We start from the raw sequence: 20475 nt of genomic DNA, 5'->3' as shown, positions 1-20475 counted from the left end.
AGTAGTTTTATGTTTAAGATCTAGGAACACCCATGTTTATAAAATTTTGTTAAGAATCACGATGAAATTTAGGTTTTTATTTTCCTATGTGTGAATACAGCTTCAGTTAATAAGCTACAATTTACATCACGTGAGCCGCACATAGTCCAGAAATGCTTCTACGCGACCGAATCGTTACTGAAATTATTTCGAGCAATTACCTATTTTTAAACAAGAAAGGTAGCGCACCTATAGATAACTGATAATGGTTTTGGCAATTGGCAAGTCTCTTTGTGAATGAATGAATATGAATCGATAAAAAATATCCCAGAAACTCCGATCAGTTTGCCATTCCAGAAAAAAGGGTGATCCAGAAAAAATTGTGTAACTATTTCAAAACCGCTATCGCGTCATATATTATAGAATGACTGCCCGATAGTTTTGGTATATTTTTGTAAAATTATTTTTATTTGTAATATGTTTTTCCTAAAAATAGGAAATAAATTAAACTTTTGGCTAAATACAAAACAAATATATTACATAAGATTACTTTAACTCACCAAGGACTTGCATATTTGCCACAGATTAACTGTGTACGAATTCTAATACGCTTTATTAAAACAATTCGAGAATCTGAAAAATCTACATGGAAACAAAATCCTTGTAATGTATGGCAACTATGAGTTAGCGTCAAAGGTCATCACAGAGTTGATTAGAGTTCCTATGTTCAGTTTGCGTCATACGTGTTTCCGTATCCAATATAATCTGTGTGTAATGTTTTGAATAACAAATACAAGTTTCTGCAATACAGCATACTGAAACGAAAATCAGTCTGTCAGTGCTATCAGACGTAGCCAGATATAAAATAAGTACACAATGTAGCAAAACTGACTGCTGTATATATCATTTTTTTTATCAGGATGATTCCATAGCTATTGTACAAAAATCCGTTTTAATTTGTAGACAGGTGAGGGGAATTTCAAGAGGATGTTTCCTGTATAAAAGTCACTATCCAATTATTGGGCATTTTTATCAGTTTTTTAAATAAATGACTGAGAAAGACGTAATTGACGCAAACCCTGAATATTTGATACCACAACGAATAAAGATTTAAATTCAATAAATCAATACACTCATATAGTGGTATGCCTTCGCGAAATTCATTTTTGAGAGACAATTAGAGGTGAGATTTAACAACTAGTTTCAATATATATTACACAGTACAGTTTTAATAAAATTTATACAATTTCAGCGTAAATTGACCGATAGAAATCTGCGGTAGCGCTCTACCTTTATCGGTAATTCTGTCTTCTGAGGGCAACTGTATTACATCATAAACGAGAGAGAAAAGCGGACCTCATTTTCAGTAAACAAGTTTTATTACTTACCATCTTACTGACGTTCCATCTTTGGTCACGCATGGTTTGAATTTGTAAATTAAATTATCACCCTTTACATGATCAATTGTTACGCATTGCGCTTTCATGTTCGGCATCGCGGTACCAGAAAATATTCCAGTATGTAGATCGAAATGCATTTTACGGCAGACTACCTTTCGAAATATAATTCCAGATTAAGTAATTTGCATACGGGGAGAATTTGTAACAAACGGGGAAATTGTAAATTTGGTGCATTATTGCCTTATTTTCTCAAATCTTGCAAACATAAACTGTATAAAAAAAAATCAAAGAGAAGCTCGAGCACAAGATCAATATTCAAATGCACAAAATTATTTTCAGCCGCCAACGCAAAACTTAGAAATCTCCGAACATATTATGAGAGTAAATTTTTAACCATAATAAAAACTAGAGCCGAAAATTTTTAAATTATATTAGACTTGAGTTAAATTACAAAGTATTTTAGTGTTATTTGCGAAGAAAATTTTTTGACATGTTGGAAACTTCCGAAAAAATATATTTTATTCATTATTATTCGTCTTTTATTCAAATTTTAAAATTCCGTCCAAAAATTGAACTCAGATTCAAAATGCATCTGATATCGTATTTTTAGTTTTAATTATTTACATTTATAGTTTTGGTCAATTTCGGACTTTTTTTAACGTATAAATAACTACTATAATAAAAACTACTAACATAAAATAAATAAACAATAAAATATTAACTAAATAATAAAAAAGTTATAGAGAAATTGGAAATTGCTTGGTCATTTATTATCAGAATAGGGCTACTGAGAGGTGAGCATTACATTCAAAATATAAAAGGTATAGCATCTAAAAATTAAAATCAGATTGAAATTTCGTTTTGATAGCATTTCATTTTTAACTGATTGTATTAGCAGCATGTGACTGATTAAAAAGACATTGTGGCAAATGCATTAGTTACTTTTACATATTGGGGAATACCGAACTTTTGCTCAAATACACACTTACGCGCCATGGCGTGGGGGCGCGTAATTTTAGATAGAAAATGCCCTCATTTTTAATAGGTTTGAATAATCACAAATACAAAGCTATATAAACGCACTCTTTATCCAGAAAAATATCATTATCTTGTCTTTTAGAAGATATCAGTGACTCAATTACTGGAACAATTCCGTCGACTTACCAGTTTCAACATTTGTTTTATTGAAAATGAGGCAAATTTTAATTATTCTCCTGGTCGTCATACTTTCGAGTTATCCACTCCATAGCAATGCTAGGAAACATAATCGAAATAGAGCAATATCGGAAGAATATTGTAACATACGTCAAAACAATGTGAGAAGAAAGATGTGAGTTTCCTATTTCGTTTTTCCACTCATTGTTTTTGTCCTTGCTATTCCCTTTCTTTTCATTCTCGTCGTATAAAGAGGCTAATAAATAATTACAAATGTGTTCTACAGGAAAGAATGCTCCGATTTCATTCAAAACTGTCAGCATGTGATGGGCACAACGGGTATTGGTCTTAATATAACGTACGCCGAAAAACAGCAAGTGATGGGAGAATATTCCGAAAAAACATGCCCAGAAATGACGGAAAAATACTTAGTAGAACATGAGAACGTTAATGGAGCAAGAAGTATTTCTCCATATGACATTGTACTGGACTACGACCCCATGAGGTTGGTCAATTTTCTTGTAAATGAATCATCTGAAGTATATTAAACATTATCATTATATGCGTACTGACAGTAATTTTTTCAACTTGGTATAATCTACTGATTTTTCACACCCGAGTTCAATAGACTGTAATTGGATAAATACCGAATTTCAATAACTATGGCTTGATCAACAGTAGATGTAATATAGATGTAAAATAGACAACTACATACTAACGATAATACCACAGCGTACCATCCAAATATGCTAAAATGAGATTGAGTTTTTTGATCAGCGGGTAGTTAAGTTTATTCTTTGTTCACTCACCTCACGTTGAAATCGTAATTTGATTTTCCAAATTGCACTGATGTCGAGCATTGGGATTGGCCGTTATGCGATAATGCAGAGAAGAGAGCCATGCTCAAATATATGGACACGAAAGCCAAAACGAAGTAGTACGGGTGGTACAGGTATCTAATCTTTCACAGTGCCGGTACGTACGGTGGTCTTCCAGACTTCGACTGACCAACTAGTCAGCTCTCTAACGCCCCCTTGGTGAAATACGAGATTATTCATTTTGTACTCATGTAGGAAGTCAGTTGAAGACGACTACCAAATCGTTGCGACTATGGTAAAAATAATGACATTTGTTACAAAGAATATATTGTCATAAATATCAAAGTATCAATCAGTCGGTAATACTTCTAGGTTTCCCAAGAAGATCTTTCAATATCGATGCCTTTGTAAAGGGTGCATTGATATAAAGACAAGAAGAGAGAATTTGAGTTTGGTATCAAAAGAAGTCACAGCTGACATAAATGTCTACTACTACAATGGCACAATCGCAAGATACACGGTCGTTACTGGCTGCACTTGCGTAATGCCTATAATGATAGAAAGAACAGCTAAAAAATAAATTATTGCTATGCTCATTCGAATCGTCCAGGCCTTGATCGCATTTTGTTGAACTTTATATCGCTTGCTTATTGTTTTATTTGAATTAAATGTATCAGTTCGAAAAATCAGTTTCATTTTCACTGCACTGTAGCTCTGAGAGGGATAGAATCATATAAGTTGTACTCACTTACGGCGATTTCTTATTTAGAGAATGAGCTGATAAAAGGTTTTAATGGATGAAAATCAATTCCAAAATATTAACAATATTTTCAAATTTGGAAAGAATGGTCTTATAAAATATAAATTATTTAATTATAATGCTTATCTAGACATTAACAGGGTATTTTTGTTTTCATGTAGGATTTTACAATTGTTTTAAAGGATAGGCCGAAACATAAGTAAAAAAAAACGGTAACACCATAATGTGCAGCGGATGACTTTAATAATATATAAATATGACGTCTTATATTGTTCACCAACGCACTAAATATTAACCACAAAATTGTGAAAAACATGTAGAAACACATTTTGATCTTAATGTAAAAAGATGACAAAATAATAACGTAATTTGCCAAATAATAACGTCGTTTATCTGAAACAAGATACCCTCTCGAAAGTGATCTTTTCATAAATATTTTTTTATCGATTTAAATAAATATACCATATATATTTATTATTCAATTTGTAAAAACGTAACATTTTCGAATATATTACAAATCTCTATCTAATCTGTCAAATCTCACAAAGCTTTATGTCGTATCCGCGCTTTGATTGTCATATCCGGGTCGTTCTCCGCGCTTGCAAGGGTACTTACTTACTGACATTCAGGTGAAGGCCATTGTATTTTGTTGCATTGCACCTAACCACAGAAAGTGAACTTCAGTACATTATAATAATCATTTTATTCATTGACTTGCGGTTAGTTAAGATTTTAGTGGAGTAAGATTTGGCATACATATCTGAATATAAATTATAATTACTCAGCATAGTAAGCGCATTGGTTAAGGCCAGATTGGCGGCAAATCTTGAGGTATCGGAATTGAATAGCTTAATTGCCATTTTACACAAACTTACCTGAATTGAATCTCAAATCAGAATAATAAATAATAAACTAACATTCCGAAGAACACTCGAAAACACAATAATTCAGTGCATGAATGTTTTCGAGAGAGAAAAAGAAAAACATTTTTAACGGCAGATAAAGCAGAATCTCATTTCATCTTGCCAGGTAATGTGTTTCACATAGTCTCCGCCAGTACTTTGCAGCGCTGTGGTGCGAAAATTCCCAACAATGAAGTTATAATATACCTTATGCTTGGTACTGTTGGTATATTACATTATACAGAGATGATTAAATGAGATTTCTAATATAATATCAGTAACGAACACGATTTCGAGAATAAACATATAAATTTGTGACGCTGCAAATGGACAATTGGTGAGTGAAAATCACTTATTTTCAGATTAGTGACTAGAGGCGATTAACGACAGTAAAAATGCTTTATATTCAATGATATCAACCATTTACCACGGTGTATATGTTGCATATTTTTAAGGGAAACACGCGTTCAGCTGAGTCGCAGAAAATTGCACTGGATTGAAGTTAGAGAGAGTTATGTTAGAGCACTCCAGGCATGTCTTCACTGCAAGCCCATTGTTCGCGATGAAATTGAATTTTTGAAAAGACTTTTGGACACAATTCATGGCGTCATGACGTGGAGTGAAAATTCTGTTTTGTTTTGTATGATTTTATGGGAGAAGAATTGGTACAAAATTAAAATGGTAAGTTATATAAATATCATCAATATTTACCTTATATTTCGTTAACTTTTTGGACGAATACGATGAATCACGCTACTGATTTTAATCAAGTACCGGGTAAGTTCTCAGATGAAGCAACCAAAGAAAAATCCTGTTATTGAAATTTTGTTTTATGTGCTAAATTTATCCCGAATAAAATACTCTGAAGATGCTACTTATATGCAATGATCTAATGCGTTTTGGAATTACTATAATATTATTAGTTTGCAATAAATTATTCAAATACACCATAGAAGAAACACTTTTCTCGCAATTATTGGGCGTAGATTCAATTGATGACCGCAGGCCGCTTAACTGCTTAGGTCGTAGGAACGACAGAAAATTGTGCAAAAATTGTTAACCATAGATGTTTATTGATTGATATATTAAATGATATGAGAATGTAGCCTATGTATTTAGCGGGACGTATTTTTATTCTTTAAGGAGAATTCAGTAATTGAAGGTCGGATCATTGGTGGAATGATGTTAATGCCATCATTAACATTAAAAGAGAGGAAATATGTACAATATGAAGACTTTATAGAAGTTAGCAAAAAGTTTCGATCGACGAAGTTTGATAATAAATGGTTGGATTGCCCCGATAGGTATGGAACTCCTATTTTTATGCGTTGGGCGAATGATGATTTTGCGAATGGTTGTAAAGGACTACAATAATTTTTACGATTTATTCATTATGGAACCATTTTATAATCTATCAACTTTAATTTTAACGCAAGTTATTATGTTTTCTATTCCTGTAGTATAAAATTAACGGAGATGATTCCTTCACATAAAATTCCAGAAAATATTTTGAAAACATTTATACCATGCACAATGTTCGTCATTGCTACAAATTACCTATCAAATACAATTTCAAAACAGCTCAAGATTGGTGACTTTCGATACTGTACTTTAGGTCAAAAATAGTTAACTTTTGAAACTAAATTCAGAAAAGTAGTTTGATTCACAAATATAACTATTATGATTCAATTGGAAATTTTAATAAACAAACTGTTTTTCAATTTTAGAGATTAATCAAGGAACTTTTAGTTTAGTAAAATGTAAAAATGTAAATCAACTGATCTGGGGTTTTATTCCACGAAATCATCTCATTGTCGTGTGTTAATAGTCTAACCTTGAAAGCTATCGCAAATTTATGACTGTTGTTATCACATACTATATTTTTATTCAGTTTAATAAAGCTTTGCAAACAGACTAAATACGTGAAACGTATAGTGTGATCAATTGGTCAATTTGATTAAATGAAACGCCTTGCAACTTTATCGTCACGCTAATAACCGAATTGCGTAAGTCATTTTTGGCGATTTTGAGTTTTTTTTTTATAAAATAGGTATTTATGTAATGTTGCGCACCTGTTTGTTAACTCAGATTTTATTTTAAGAATTCCAAAACCCATAAAAATGGAGATTTAGTATGACACGCACATTTGTGCAATTGTTCCGTCATTATGAATTATCATTGTCACCGCAGGACTATTGTGACGTCACAAAGGCAAAAACCTCGTTGAAGTATATTCGAGTTTTTGCATCTCGGATTCTAGCTTAGCGCGTATTAATTTGAATTTATACTACAGTATAAGAAGACGTGCACTTGTGATATTCACTGTCCGAGTTCAATTCACCTTGGTTGGCTTTTATATTGGGTGCATTGTTGTTTTATTCTTTATATTTATTCTTAGTCTAATTTCGGTGGGTGTGCGGAACGTGTTATATTGATGAAATATATATTTTTGAACATAAAAAATAATGTAATTGAAACTGATTAGCTATTTTGGATATTGGACATTGTAGATACTCAGAATTACATTCGTTTTTGGAATGTGTAGTTTTCAGGACTGCTGCATATAGTAAAGTTACAAAATTGCGTATGTCCCCAAGTCATAGACACGTTTTTGCCTAAGTCACAGTGTGCCATTATGACGCCACTTAACTGCGTCATACAAATTAACTTAAATCCGGCTACGATCAAAAAATTGAACAATGGCAAATTATTGACTCTCAATGGCATAACAATATCATTAGGAAGTTTTTTACGTTTTTCTCAAAACTGCTAAAAATGACTTACGCAATTCGGTTATTAGCGTGACGATATTGCATTTGATTTTATCAGATATGAAGAACAAGAATATAAAAACCTTACAAGACACCTATTCGAGTCAGAGGTGCCGAAGTGCAAACGTACGTTTTGCGTAACTTATTCTTCACACGACCCATCTGGACTTCCAGCTACGCACTACGTCATATTTCCACGTCAACTAAAACATTTTTGCAGCAAAATTACAGAGAAGGACGTAAATTCTTCACGTCTCAAATGTGCAAAGTCCAATGACAAACGTTCAGAATGTCGAAGTATTGGAAAGACCGACATAAACCCCGAAAGAACAGGCTTCTTTGCAAAACTTTGTCATGCGTTTACCCTTCTTCATCACCGACCTAGGGTTTTACCAAGATTTCGCAATAAACATTTTGAGTTGTCAGGAATAAAAAGAGTCTAATCAAGTAAAACATATGAATATTTTTAATATTTATATTTATGACAACTTACAGCCGCTTGATATTATTATTTCGTCCAAAAAATACACGCAATATTGTTAGTTTAAAATATGATCTTAAATAATTATCAACTTTCGTTATCACGTGAATGTTGGGTAAGTGAAAATAATATTCTAACCTGTAATTGAATAGGTTTTTATACAAAACTTGAACTCTTTAGAATCATTTCAGAAATACGATCATCTCATGACATGTATGTCTTATATATATGTTATTAGTTTTTGAAATATTTTTATTAATGTTTATCGGACAAATATTATTCAACAAATACCATTTTAGATATTCAATTTTCCTAAACAAATAACTTTTTGATGCTTATCAAACTGAAATTCAATGGACTGGATGGGCCACGTAAATCGCATTCGTACAAACTCACATACACATGATTATCAGTGAGATGTGTGGTCTCACCTTTGTAATTTGGCCTGGATCAGCAAAGTTTTCTGTTTCAATTTCATGTAGATAACGTGTGGAATCGAGTATATGCAGTTCAACTTACGTGCCGAGCTTTTCACAAGCTTTAGTTCTTTGCTACGCATTTCTCATAATCTTTGCTTTGTGTAATTCAATTATTTCTATTATTGAATACTTTCGCAGAGATCGTAACGACCGACAACGTCTTGACTATTCAATAACATTTTTAGGTGTGGTGGTTTGAACTTGCGATGGTATTTCACCCAAATTGAATACTTTCACGATACTATAACAATTAGGGCTATAGTGGACTACGCTCTTGAAAAATGATTTTCGCCAATGCACCCATATACTTGGGCAAACGTGACGGGCATATTATTAGAGTCGAGTATTGCACGATCAAAATATTTTTTTTGAATAATGTATACGCGATAAAAGATCATTTACATCAACTAAAATTTTTGTTTGGGTTTCCTTGATTTATGCCAATACGTGTGCATGTTTTAAAAATACAAGAGATGGAAAATTTGACTTTTTTTTTAAAATCTTCAAAATTTTTTATTTAAATTATTGACGAAGTAAAGGCAATTGGCGAAAATTTTAATCCAAACGCCAACTATACCGTGTATGGGTGTGCTTTTATCAATGTTTGTGAATAAATTTTTGGGCAAGGTTCAGATATTTACAAACCATGCTAAGAATAAAAAGATTTTGTAATTTGATAAATTTTATCCTATAATAGTCAAACATTAGTTTTATCGCTGATCTTGACTTTAATGTACTCACATCAAATTCACTACAATATTGTGGTATACGTGACCTTTTCAGTCAAGTATGAGAGCAATTTGAGGTGCGATCTAATTTCCTATCTTTTATGGGTATGTTTGGAAGAGTACTGATCTGTTGAAGTTTACTTGTTATACCAAAGTACAATTGAACAAAAATAGCAAAGATTATACATATTTTTTTTATTCTTTCATATCATGTGTCAAAGTGGTTGCCAAATTATTTGACACAATCAAACAAAAATATTTTTAACTTCCACAAACCATTTTTTTAATGTAATCATGTAGAATTTGATATAAATATATCTATGCCATAGCTTATACATTACAATAAACGCAACGAAATACTTTATTTTTTTTTCAAATATTGCATTACATTACATGATGCGAAAGGTATGTTGATCTCTTCACTGTTTGTTCTCAAAACAATTTGTTTTAATCCCCATTTATCTAATTTTGATGTCACCACAGCAATTTAAGGTGGTTTACACTTATGCGTCAGCCACATAAATGAATTACAATTGAACTGCAAGTCAAGACAAATACTTCTTGCTTGCCTTGCAAGAATGCAATATAGGAAATTATCAAATTCGATGTTTGAATTTGCAAGTTAATATAGACTATTGTTTATCACTTCGTGAGTGCGTGCATAAATTCGCAAATTCGCAGGAACATCATAGGCTATTATCGATAACCTAAACTACCAACCATATATTTCGCAATTTGTCCCTGTTGAACCAATACTCATGGTAGATCGATAGTAGAGCTTTGCATTTATACAGCGGATTTCATTTTCAAATGTGTAACAAATAATTATTTTAATTTCCAATATATATACGTGTATCGCTTTGAGTAACTTTTAATTCATATAAACCGCGAATTGGGAGAACTATTAAGCTTGGATGAATGAGTGAGTAAGTTATTCCACATTTTATTTTTGTTTTTTTGAGTAATCAACGATGTAGATCAGTGGTTCTCAAACTTTTTTTGCTCGCGACACACTAAGCAAATAAGAAAAAATCTCGCGGCACACTTGTGAAAAATTTGACTTGGGCAAATTATTATACAAATGTTAATGCGATGTGTGTGCCTGTTTTGAGAAACGAGGGTCCGTCGCTCCCTTTTTTGCTTTTGATTACAGCCAGAGCAGAAAATACGGGTTAATAGAGCAATGTAGATGCAAATGGATAAGATTATTTTGATGGCTTTTGCACCGATGATTGAATAGAATTTGTAAGCAGATAGCCAAAACTCGACCAAACTTGCTTTCCTGTTAGCCTAACTCAGGGATCGGCAAACTTCGTACTCGCTTGACAGATCGTCATTTGAACGACGTACCGCTGGCAACCAAGTTGTCATAACCTCATCATCTTTCGTATTGAGAATAAGTAAATAAAAACAATATATTGTTGGGTGATATATTAATTGTGGCGATTGTTCGTAAGCGGAAGAAATGTGCATATTCGGCCCGCAAGTACACAAATTTTGCCGACCACTGGCCTAACTCAACGCGCAAGTGAACATAGTGGAAGGTGGATCTCATTTTTACACAAAACATTATGACATCACAATGCAATTATACTGGAACAATATCCCTTACTACAGGGGTGGGCAACATACGGCCCGCGGGCCGGGTCTGGCCCGCGACGAGATTTTGACCGGCCCGCTGACTGTATCCAACCACACTTTGTAATGTGGTCCGACAAATCATTCTTGAAAGTTGCTGATCGCTCTATTCTCACGGCGCTGTCAGTGCGAGCTGGTGAAATAAACAATTGTCTTAGTAAACAAACAATTGCGTTAGCACTTTTGTTAAATAATCAATATAAGGTCAAAGCAGAGAGCGTTGTAAGCATTCCACACTACTGTTATCAGGTATATTTAGATTCTAAATATAAATAGATTTTAAAAATTAGATTTTATATTAAGTTTTATTAACCATGGAATATCCCAAGAAACGTAAAGTTGACTGAGAGTGTCGAGCATTTAACAAAGATTGGATACCGAAGTATTTTTTGTAATAATTCGGCCCGCCGAGGACTTCATTGCCCCACATCTGGCCCGCCAACTAGAGAAGTTGCCCATCCCTGCCTTACTACAACGACAAGGCAAATGCAATAATATTATCAGTCTAATTAATTATGGATATTCAAATCTCATAAGTTGCATGCATGTCAATATGTAATACAAACAGCTTAATTTCTAGAATTCCAAAAAGCTCCGCGGCACACTTGAGAATCTTTCACGGCACACTAGTGTGCCGCGGCACACAATTTGAGAAACACCGATGTGGATAGTTGAAATAGTCCCCGCGTCCCCAGTGCAATACACAGCATTCATATGCGAGGATATTTAATGCAGGTGGCTTAAGATAATTAATAATATTTTTCTCAGACCGCCCGCTTTTTAGCGTCTTGTCCCGCCGTCCCGACAAGTTAGCCAAAAGTCCCGCTTTGGCGTTCAGCCATCAAGCTTCATACACGGACATGTTCTCGTTACTGTTGTTGCTGTGTAGCCCAACGCTAGCCTATACTGACGGTGAATGCGTTATTTTTTTATTATTTCGCATTGAACAACGTCTATTTGAAGGTGTTATCTACGGAAAAGCATGCTTGGACTAATAAGTTGATCTGAATGCTTGAAAACAGCTGACTATTTCATTATTCTTTATTCCTTTTGCTTTACATAAAAAAAAAAATTAAATTCGGATCATTTGTATCGGTAGCGTCTATTCCTTTCTATTTTTCGATTCATTTTCCTTTCTTTAAATGTAGGCCTATGTAGTAAAATCGAAAACTGTAAAATTACAGGATTACAGATAAGTGGTTGTGTCTTTGGAGGCGTCCCGCCTTGAAGTCAAAAAATAAGTTAACCCTACTAGTTTCGCAGAATATCGCAACCCTTGATCTTACAAAATAAATAGGTCTTCGGGACTTCCAGTGTTTGAATTTAAACGATATTAATTCTGATTTTAATAGGTATGGAATTCCGAAAGTTGGCAAATTGTTTTATTGTAATCGTATTTTTATGTTGGGTCAATGCATTTCTGATCGTTATAAACTTAACAATTGACGTCTTTAATATGCATTGGATGTTGTATTTTAAAAATCTAAAATGATGGAGCTTTAGTTCATCATAACATTGTATGTTTTGGTAAAGTGAGAGTCTGTGTGATTTATTTGCTTAAATTGTCTTTGAAATATGGCTGACCAACGTTTACAGAAATTAAAATTAGCAATAAAGAGTGAATATTTTTTGTAAGCGGTGTTAGCTGATACCTATTACTTAGTGACAGATTGGTCAGCTTATAAAACCGAGAAATATTTGAGGAACTCGAAGCTCTTACAATATTTGGAAATTTCACTGATGTCATACTGATTAGGAAAGTTTTTGTTTATTCATTATTATCCGAATTCAGCCTATTTACTTGAAGCAAGTTTTTGTTTTTGTGTCTTGCTTAGATAATTCGATAAAATGGGACATGCAACAATAAATAAATAAAAAACAGGACAAATATACCTGATATTTACCCGGGACGTATAATGCAATCCTTTACATTCGATATGAATAATTTTCTCCGAAAAAAGAAAGTCTTGCTCCTTACTCGGAGACATTCTTTATATTTTTGGCATTATAAAGATATATTCAAATAAAGCAAGATGAAAAAATAATTTACGGTAACAAAAAATAAAACCATAAATATAACTCGCATCCGCCATGTCAATATCGTATTATAATACCGTTTCTGTCGAACAAACGTTGTCTTTCTTACGTGATTAAAATATGTTTTGTTTCCTCTGGGTTTTTTTCGTGACTTTTTATACGGATGTACACAGCTATTCTTTCGTCAGAATTAGCCTAATCAGTGGTCGAGTAAACTGGTTTCAAGACTTTGTTCTGAATAACAACATTTTTGCCTCGATAATAGCCGTAAACGTGCCCTTAGCAGTTTGACATCAATTTATTGCACATGTTGTGCTAGCTATCGAATGGCGAAATTATCAGCTTGTTCCGCTTTCACAGTGACACGTCGGGATGTGGATTCCTAATTTTGTTCACCGTAGCATATGTGTAACTTGTTGGTAGTTCCTCTAAGTCTAAATCGATATGTCCCGTCGATGCTGTGTGATTAGACTGAGTTTCATCAATGTTTTCATAATGCCTACTTCTCACGTTAACGGTAAAAAATTCATCAGAAGAAACAGCATCTCGTCCGATTTCAGCGTACAAATTTTTAGGTTCTTCGGGAGATTTGGATCCAACTCCAGTCGGCGTTGGAAATTCAAGATATTCAGGAGTTATTTGAGTTGAACTAAATCCATCTTCATCAGTTCGATCATGCACATATGCAACAACAGCGGGGTTTTGAAACGTATTGGCTTTCTCTTTTCTAAAAATAATAATAATTAGAACAAATCAAAACATTTGAAATAATGACTAACGTGTTTTGTTATTTCCATTGTCGTATAAGGACTAGATATCTCTTTTCTAGACTCTTTTCTGAATATTTTTGTGTACACAAGCATATATGATATATAATTAACAAATACGAGTGCTTAGTTTTGTCCGACAGAACGTTACATTAATGTTAAGACTTTTTCAATTTGAGCAAGTTCACCCAAAATTGTTTGAGTTTTATTTCATGACCTCACAAAGATATAAATCAGGGGTGGGCAAGGTTTTTGGACCGGGGGACGGAAATTTTGCCCATCTAGACTGACGGGCCATGTAAGTGTGACGTAAAAGTTTCATTTCATGATCGATATCCACAGTGTGACGAAAGCAAAAGTGGGAAACAATAAGCCCCGTGCCGAAACTAAATTTAATCGCAGTTTCAACAATTTCCTTGAGTTATATTTTTGCTAAAACATCAAAATTAAATTTAATTACACTGCGGGCCGGAGTTTGCCCGTGTCAGGTATAAATTCAAGACATACCAAAAAAAATTAATAATCACAATTTGGATACTTCATGTTTGAAGTTATGTCAATGCTGATATTAGTTCTATATGATTCAACAAGAAATATTGACCTCACTTCTCACTTTCTACAAATATCATATCTTTTTGTGCAATATTTTCTGCAATGACAGAACTGTAGCAGGTTTAAATTTTCCAAAATACCTATTTTCTTACCTCTTATACATAAGGAATAGCATAATGCAGGTTGCAGACAGAAGTATTGCAAGAATGACAATTATTGATACAATCGCTGCAAATGTCGGTTTGAAAAGGTCTCCTTGTTTTTCTAATTTTTCATTTGTAAATCCTTAAAATAAAATGATTAATTAGGAATTTTTAAAATCAAATCATACTATTCTTGTTGCAAATTATAGTTGAATGTATTTTTTGACATCGCATTGTAATAACGTAAGAACTCGTGTATTTAAATGTCTGAATCGCAAAAGGTCATATCTCAAAATGTTTTAGGTAGGCATTCACTTCCTTCCGGGCGACGCTACATTTTGGCAACCAGCCATGGGGAATGAATGGCAATGCATAAAAAACGCAGACAAAATTGATTAAACCATAATTCGATTGTTACCTTTTAAAATTTCTAACATGGCATAAACAGTTGTCCTGATAAAACTCGTTGGTTACGACTAAGAAATTTATGACAAGCAATGCTAATGTATAATTTTGTCAGCGACAATTTTCACAATGCGAAACATGCTCATGGCCAGCAATCAGTTACACAAATTTTTTGTATCGTGCACATTTCTACTTTCACTCACAACTTCCTGCAACGCGAGCCTAATTTTGGACTCTTCAATTTTAATATGTGAATATTCTCTATGTCTATATATATTATAATTATGTGCTATTCAGATTTTAGTTGAGATCACCTGAGCTATTCTTTTGTGTAGTGGACTCTATTTTATTCGTGAATGAATTTGAATAACTTGTGGTTTGATGAACCTGTCGCTGACTCTCTCCAAGTACACGTTGATCTGAGACAAGCATAAATTGGAGAATAAATAAACGGAAGTTGGACTTGAGGAACGCATTCCTTGGACCCCAAAACCCAAAGTAGTTTAGCTGCTATTTTAAAGAATCATTTTCTGCAAGTCGCAATAAAAACTATACTAATTAAATGTTACTGAATTAAAAACAAATTTATTGTTCATAGAAAATTATGAGAGTTTATTTCGGAACATGATTGACGATTATGATGCGATTAAAATAGATATGATTGCATTAACTGGTATTTATAGCAAATTAGATTCAACTTTTGCATCGCTAAATCTGTTAGTGATAATTGATCAAATCAAACCCTTATTAAATAGTTTTAATTTTGTTTGGTTTATTGCAGTTACAATTCTGCACGAAGTTAGTTTCAATAGACTTTATATATAGTAATGGTTCACAGTATCGAAAACTGAAATAGTGCGACACTGTAAGTCGACCAGTTAGTTGATCGATCACAATAAAAACGAGATTAATTGCATTGACTCGGTTAATTTTGCTTTGTGTCCGTTGGACTATCACACCATTTTCTTGCCAAAATGTAAATGTGGTTTTAAACACAAAAAAATGCAAATAAAACTTGGTCGTATGTTTCGAATTTTAAAGGTCTATATATAACAAATCGGCCGTATCCAAATCCTTTGGTATGCGATTTCATCGTCATAGCCAGCGTCACTCTAAGGAAGTGAGATCACGAATCAAAGTAGTTCTTTCCTTAACGTGATTATTCCCAAAAAGACATTCTCATAGAATTCATTTCTTAACCTTGTCATCGTCAGGTGAATACAGTGAGGTCACACAATCGCCAAGATAGCATACCAAAGTGCTGTAAACACAGTTATTGTTGAGGCATATCACGCTGACGAGTTTTATCTCTTTTATGCTTTAGAGCAGGGGTGTTCAACCTGCGGCTCGTGGGCCAAATGCGGCCCTCATAGAAAAATCGTGTGTCCCGCGAAGAAGTGCCAATTTTGAATGATGTGCGACCCGCAAAACGAGTTTTTAATTCAGTAATTCCAATCCATATACCTGAGTCCAATGTATCATCTATGCTTATGACTTTACAATGTCCTAACAGCTATCTTGTGCAAAGCGAACAACGCATATCAAAAGATCAATAACCAAATTTTTTGTGCTCAACTACTAGAAAACCTATGTTAAATAAAGGTGCGGTTTCACCCAGTTATTTCTATCTGGCCCTCTTGTATGAAAGGTTGCACACCCCTGTGTTTAGTGGATAAAACAAAATAGCTTCTGAGTAGTTAAACGGGCGTTAAACGAGTAAATCTATTTTCATACTTTGGTTACTTGCCAAAGAATGAAATCTAAGAAAGCGGAAGACGTTTTTCCACAGCCAAGTATTCTATGAAAATACGATGATGCAAAAATGGTATTAATCGTGACACAGTAAGTTGTCCAATGTAATCAATGGTGTTTTGCACAGCAAAGTTGAACAAAAATGACGACGATTTATTAAACCATATACATGACTCACCTTTTAGAGTTTTACCACAGTCTATATATTTATATAAGAGTGTGAAAGATTTTTCTCCCTGCTTCTCCGAACGAAATTTAACTTCTATTTGTGGTCTATCGTCAAAGTAAACCACACTCTTAGTGCAGCCACGATACGAGTTTGGTGATATATTGCTTATCCTACAAGATGAGTTTTGGTGCACGTATATTCTACATGTTGGAGAATGTCGACACGATGACCCAATATCTAATTTTAAAAAGAAATATTTTTAGAAGTGTGATAATTTGTGCAACGTATATTGCTATATTGATTTATAAAAAAGCTAAATTCCACAAACTACCATGAAATATCAATGAAATATCTCTTTTATTAGGCAAATAGTACAACTTGATTGCGAACAAAATTTGAAATACAATTTTAGGTAAAAAAAACAAAATTCAGAACACTTTCTTACGTGGTAAGCTCAAACTTCCGGTACAACGGTTTCCAGCTCTTGTTTTCATTTCAATACTACGAACATATAAGATCAAGGCATGATCATTGCTGGTCGTACTTGGTAATTTCCAAGTGCATTCTTCTCCGGTTGATGAAACAGACAACGCAATTTTCCCTTCGTTTTCACGTAGTATGAATGGATTTTGACTAAGTTCTCGACATATTCCGGATGTTACGTCAAAGACAGTGCCTGAAATGGATAAACATGGTTCTGATCAAAATATATCATACTGTATTGGCTTTTAGAAATGCCCTTTTTTAATAAATATTCGTTTTAAGCAATATGTCCACAACTATATGAGAATTTCCTCCGCTGAAAGTGTAAATGACTGCTGACTTGCACAAGCCTACATACTGCGGTAATACCAATTTTACCGATTACATTCGTCGCTATTTTTAGATTCAACCGGGGAAGTTTCAAAAATTGGCTGAAACACCGTTACAAATGTGTATTTTTTAAGTTGAAAGTTTGTGTATATATTTCAGATATCAAGTAATGTTTAATGACATGCTTAATGTCAAAGTTCAACATTAGAACAAATTAGTCGTAAAGTTTTACTATTAAAGTCAATGACGAATTTGTGTAATTCAATAAAGATTCATGCAAATATATTCGAGGAAATTTATCAATTTACAAAAATTATCGTGCGTAATCTTACACGCGCAATCGCAAATTAATGTCATAAGTTGCGAATATGTTATTTCGGCATATTATGTTGTATTTCATTCACTTCCTAAAAACTGTGGTGATGATTACAGATAGCACCGTTCATGCAACATTTTTATTACATATTCCACGTTTTATTTAAGATAGACAATATATTGTACTCTGCAACAAGACATAAATTGTCATCGTTGACATACTTGGGTATGTTTTAAATGACATCATACATTAATTACAACTTGGTGCGCGTTCATAATTTGTTAATATTAAATGATATAATTATGAACACTTGAAAATCTTAATTAACAGATGCAACATTGCTATAATCTGTTGATGTGAGTCTTGGCATTTGTTCTATCATTATAAAGCATTAAATTTTATTGAACAAAATGAAATTGAATATCGTTATATGTGCTAAATGTGTAGAGAAACAGTTTCGGTCTAACAATTTTATTTAATTAACTCTCAGGTATTTCAAATCGCTTCTAGTGGGAATTGCAAACACTCTGCTTACCTTCTAATATGGCAATAACAAAATATGCTATTGTTAACCGCTCCATTTGTTATTCTCTAAAAAACATATATGGGTCTTTTATTAAATATTAACAACAATCACAATTAGGTAAAACTGCATTGACATGAAAATTTTAACAAATTAATATCAATCAAAAGGTTTGTGTGCTGCTTCTTGATTTTAAACTTCATGCCGTTAAATGGAAATAAAAATAATTTCAATTTCTTAAAATAATCTTCTCCACTTGGAAAAAACAGACCCGGATGACTAATAAAATTAAACTCATTTAGTGATGTTTTACATCCTTCAATTCTGTCATAAATAATTTCTGTTTAGCTAAATATTTTCAGATCTTATTTTCAACTCCTCTTCGGGTCATTACTAATTGAATTAGATTGCATCGCCAATCTAACATAATCCTGTTTGCGGTTTGTACCATTCACCAAAAATGGTCGTTTCGCTCAAAGTATTGATAGACCACCACACTCGTCTGAAAATTGACAACTGAATCTGTACTTGATAAATCGTCTGTAGTGCAAAACCAGTGTTACTGTCCAGGTGTCACCTATTTCGAGGAAATTCGATTGAAAATATCAATACACATTTCCATATAAAAATATAGCAAGTAGAAGCCAAATTTATAGCATACATATTGTACAAATGTAAACAAATTCTTTGAGAAATTAATTTACATTCAATCCTTCTAAAACTCTAAGTTAAGACTCAAATGGTGGCTTTCAAGATCGGCGCTTCTACTTTGAACTATTTTTGACAATGTGCCAAGTATTTATATTAACCGTCCAAATGCTACGACATACTGAAGACTTTTACCAGTTTGAAGTACAATAAAATTAGAAATTTGGTGCAAACTGCCGAGTAAAATAGGTGGTTGAAGCGAGCGTTTTCTGCGATAGACCATGCTTGTACAAATATAAAAAATCGATCAGTTTCTGACGTGCCTTGTGTTCGCGAAAATAGAAAATACATCATGTGTCAGTTCACGTGCGACCTTTTCATAGCAAACGTGATGCTGTTAATAATGCTATCATAAAATTAATTTCAACAAAGTCTAGCTAGATGATAGTTTTCCTCAATCATGAATATAGCTTCGTAAAATTGTTCTAGCAGTCAGTCAAACTTGAATGATTAAATCATCCTAGATTTCATTCATACTTAATCATAATACTGTGTGTACGAGTTGTACGACTGAGTCTGGATCGCGGACTCCCCAACATCAATAAATGCCCTTGATTTACTCAACGATATATTGAAAAAAAATGTAGCATGTAAAAAACCATGGGGTCCGCTTTGGATATGTCATCCACGCAGTGTAGTGTATTGAACGTGAAAACTGTCTGAATTCGCTATAGCGAAACTATATGTGCGGTCAACAGACAAGCCATACCAGCTTATACGAATGAAGGGAGTTTTGAACTGGGCTCTTTATTGGCTAGTACTGAAAAGCATAGATGAAACCTTAAGCGTGGACCATCGAACTTCCATGATTCTGATGTTATAAGCCCGTTAATAAATCACCTTAGGTTTTATACATATTGTATCACGAAGCATGGTATCAAAGCCAATTTAAATAAAAGCAATGTGTTCCCAATCGGCTGCATAAGGTTTACACGCAATTTATTATGTGCGATTCCGGATTACTTTGAACCAGGAACTAAAAGTACCTAATAAAATGTATGTGATGTTTATTATAATGTTCGCCTATAGATTAGGGTCTGTAGACGTGACTACTCCCTTTTGAATATCTTTATATATGAACTGGCATCTGTATAAGCAACTATATATATATTATACCACATTTAGGTTAGTGTTCATTAACAAATCCCTCAAAACTAGGCACATTAAAAGCATCTGCTA

General features: G+C 33.4%; 3 protein-coding genes across 3 annotated transcripts; 2 read left to right on the top strand and 1 right to left on the bottom strand.

Annotated features, from left to right (window-relative positions):
• The first annotated feature begins 2529 nt into the window (after positions 1–2529).
• On the top strand, positions 2530–3989 carry LOC120346488 (interleukin-17C-like). Its single transcript, XM_039416265.2, has 3 exons — positions 2530–2709; positions 2821–3039; positions 3725–3989. Exons 1-3 carry the CDS (start codon positions 2570–2572, stop codon positions 3930–3932), a joined length of 567 nt encoding a protein of 188 aa, XP_039272199.2. The 5' UTR covers positions 2530–2569; the 3' UTR covers positions 3933–3989.
• A 1264-nt stretch (positions 3990–5253) lies between these two features.
• LOC120340764 (uncharacterized) lies at positions 5254–8228 on the top strand. Its single transcript, XM_039409126.2, has 4 exons — positions 5254–5351; positions 5470–5695; positions 6158–6318; positions 7844–8228. The coding sequence occupies exons 1-4, from the start codon at positions 5341–5343 to the stop codon at positions 8226–8228; spliced, it is 783 nt and encodes a 260-aa protein (XP_039265060.2). The 5' UTR covers positions 5254–5340.
• Positions 8229–13115: 4887 nt separating this feature from the next.
• LOC120346449 (uncharacterized) lies at positions 13116–19066 on the bottom strand. Its single transcript, XM_078115815.1, has 6 exons — positions 18601–19066; positions 17382–17612; positions 16946–17173; positions 15330–15434; positions 14620–14752; positions 13116–13875 (listed from the first exon to the last, which is right to left on the bottom strand). The coding sequence occupies exons 1-6, from the start codon at positions 18644–18646 to the stop codon at positions 13503–13505; spliced, it is 1116 nt and encodes a 371-aa protein (XP_077971941.1). The 5' UTR covers positions 18647–19066; the 3' UTR covers positions 13116–13502.
• Between the last annotated feature and the right edge of the window lie 1409 nt (positions 19067–20475).

The sequence above is a fragment of the Styela clava genome, chromosome 1 (assembly GCF_964204865.1).
Source record: "Styela clava chromosome 1, kaStyClav1.hap1.2, whole genome shotgun sequence".
Lineage (NCBI taxonomy): Eukaryota > Metazoa > Chordata > Ascidiacea > Stolidobranchia > Styelidae > Styela > Styela clava.
The sequence above is the reverse complement of the archived record's forward strand: the minus strand, read 5'-3'. Positions and strand labels throughout refer to the sequence as shown.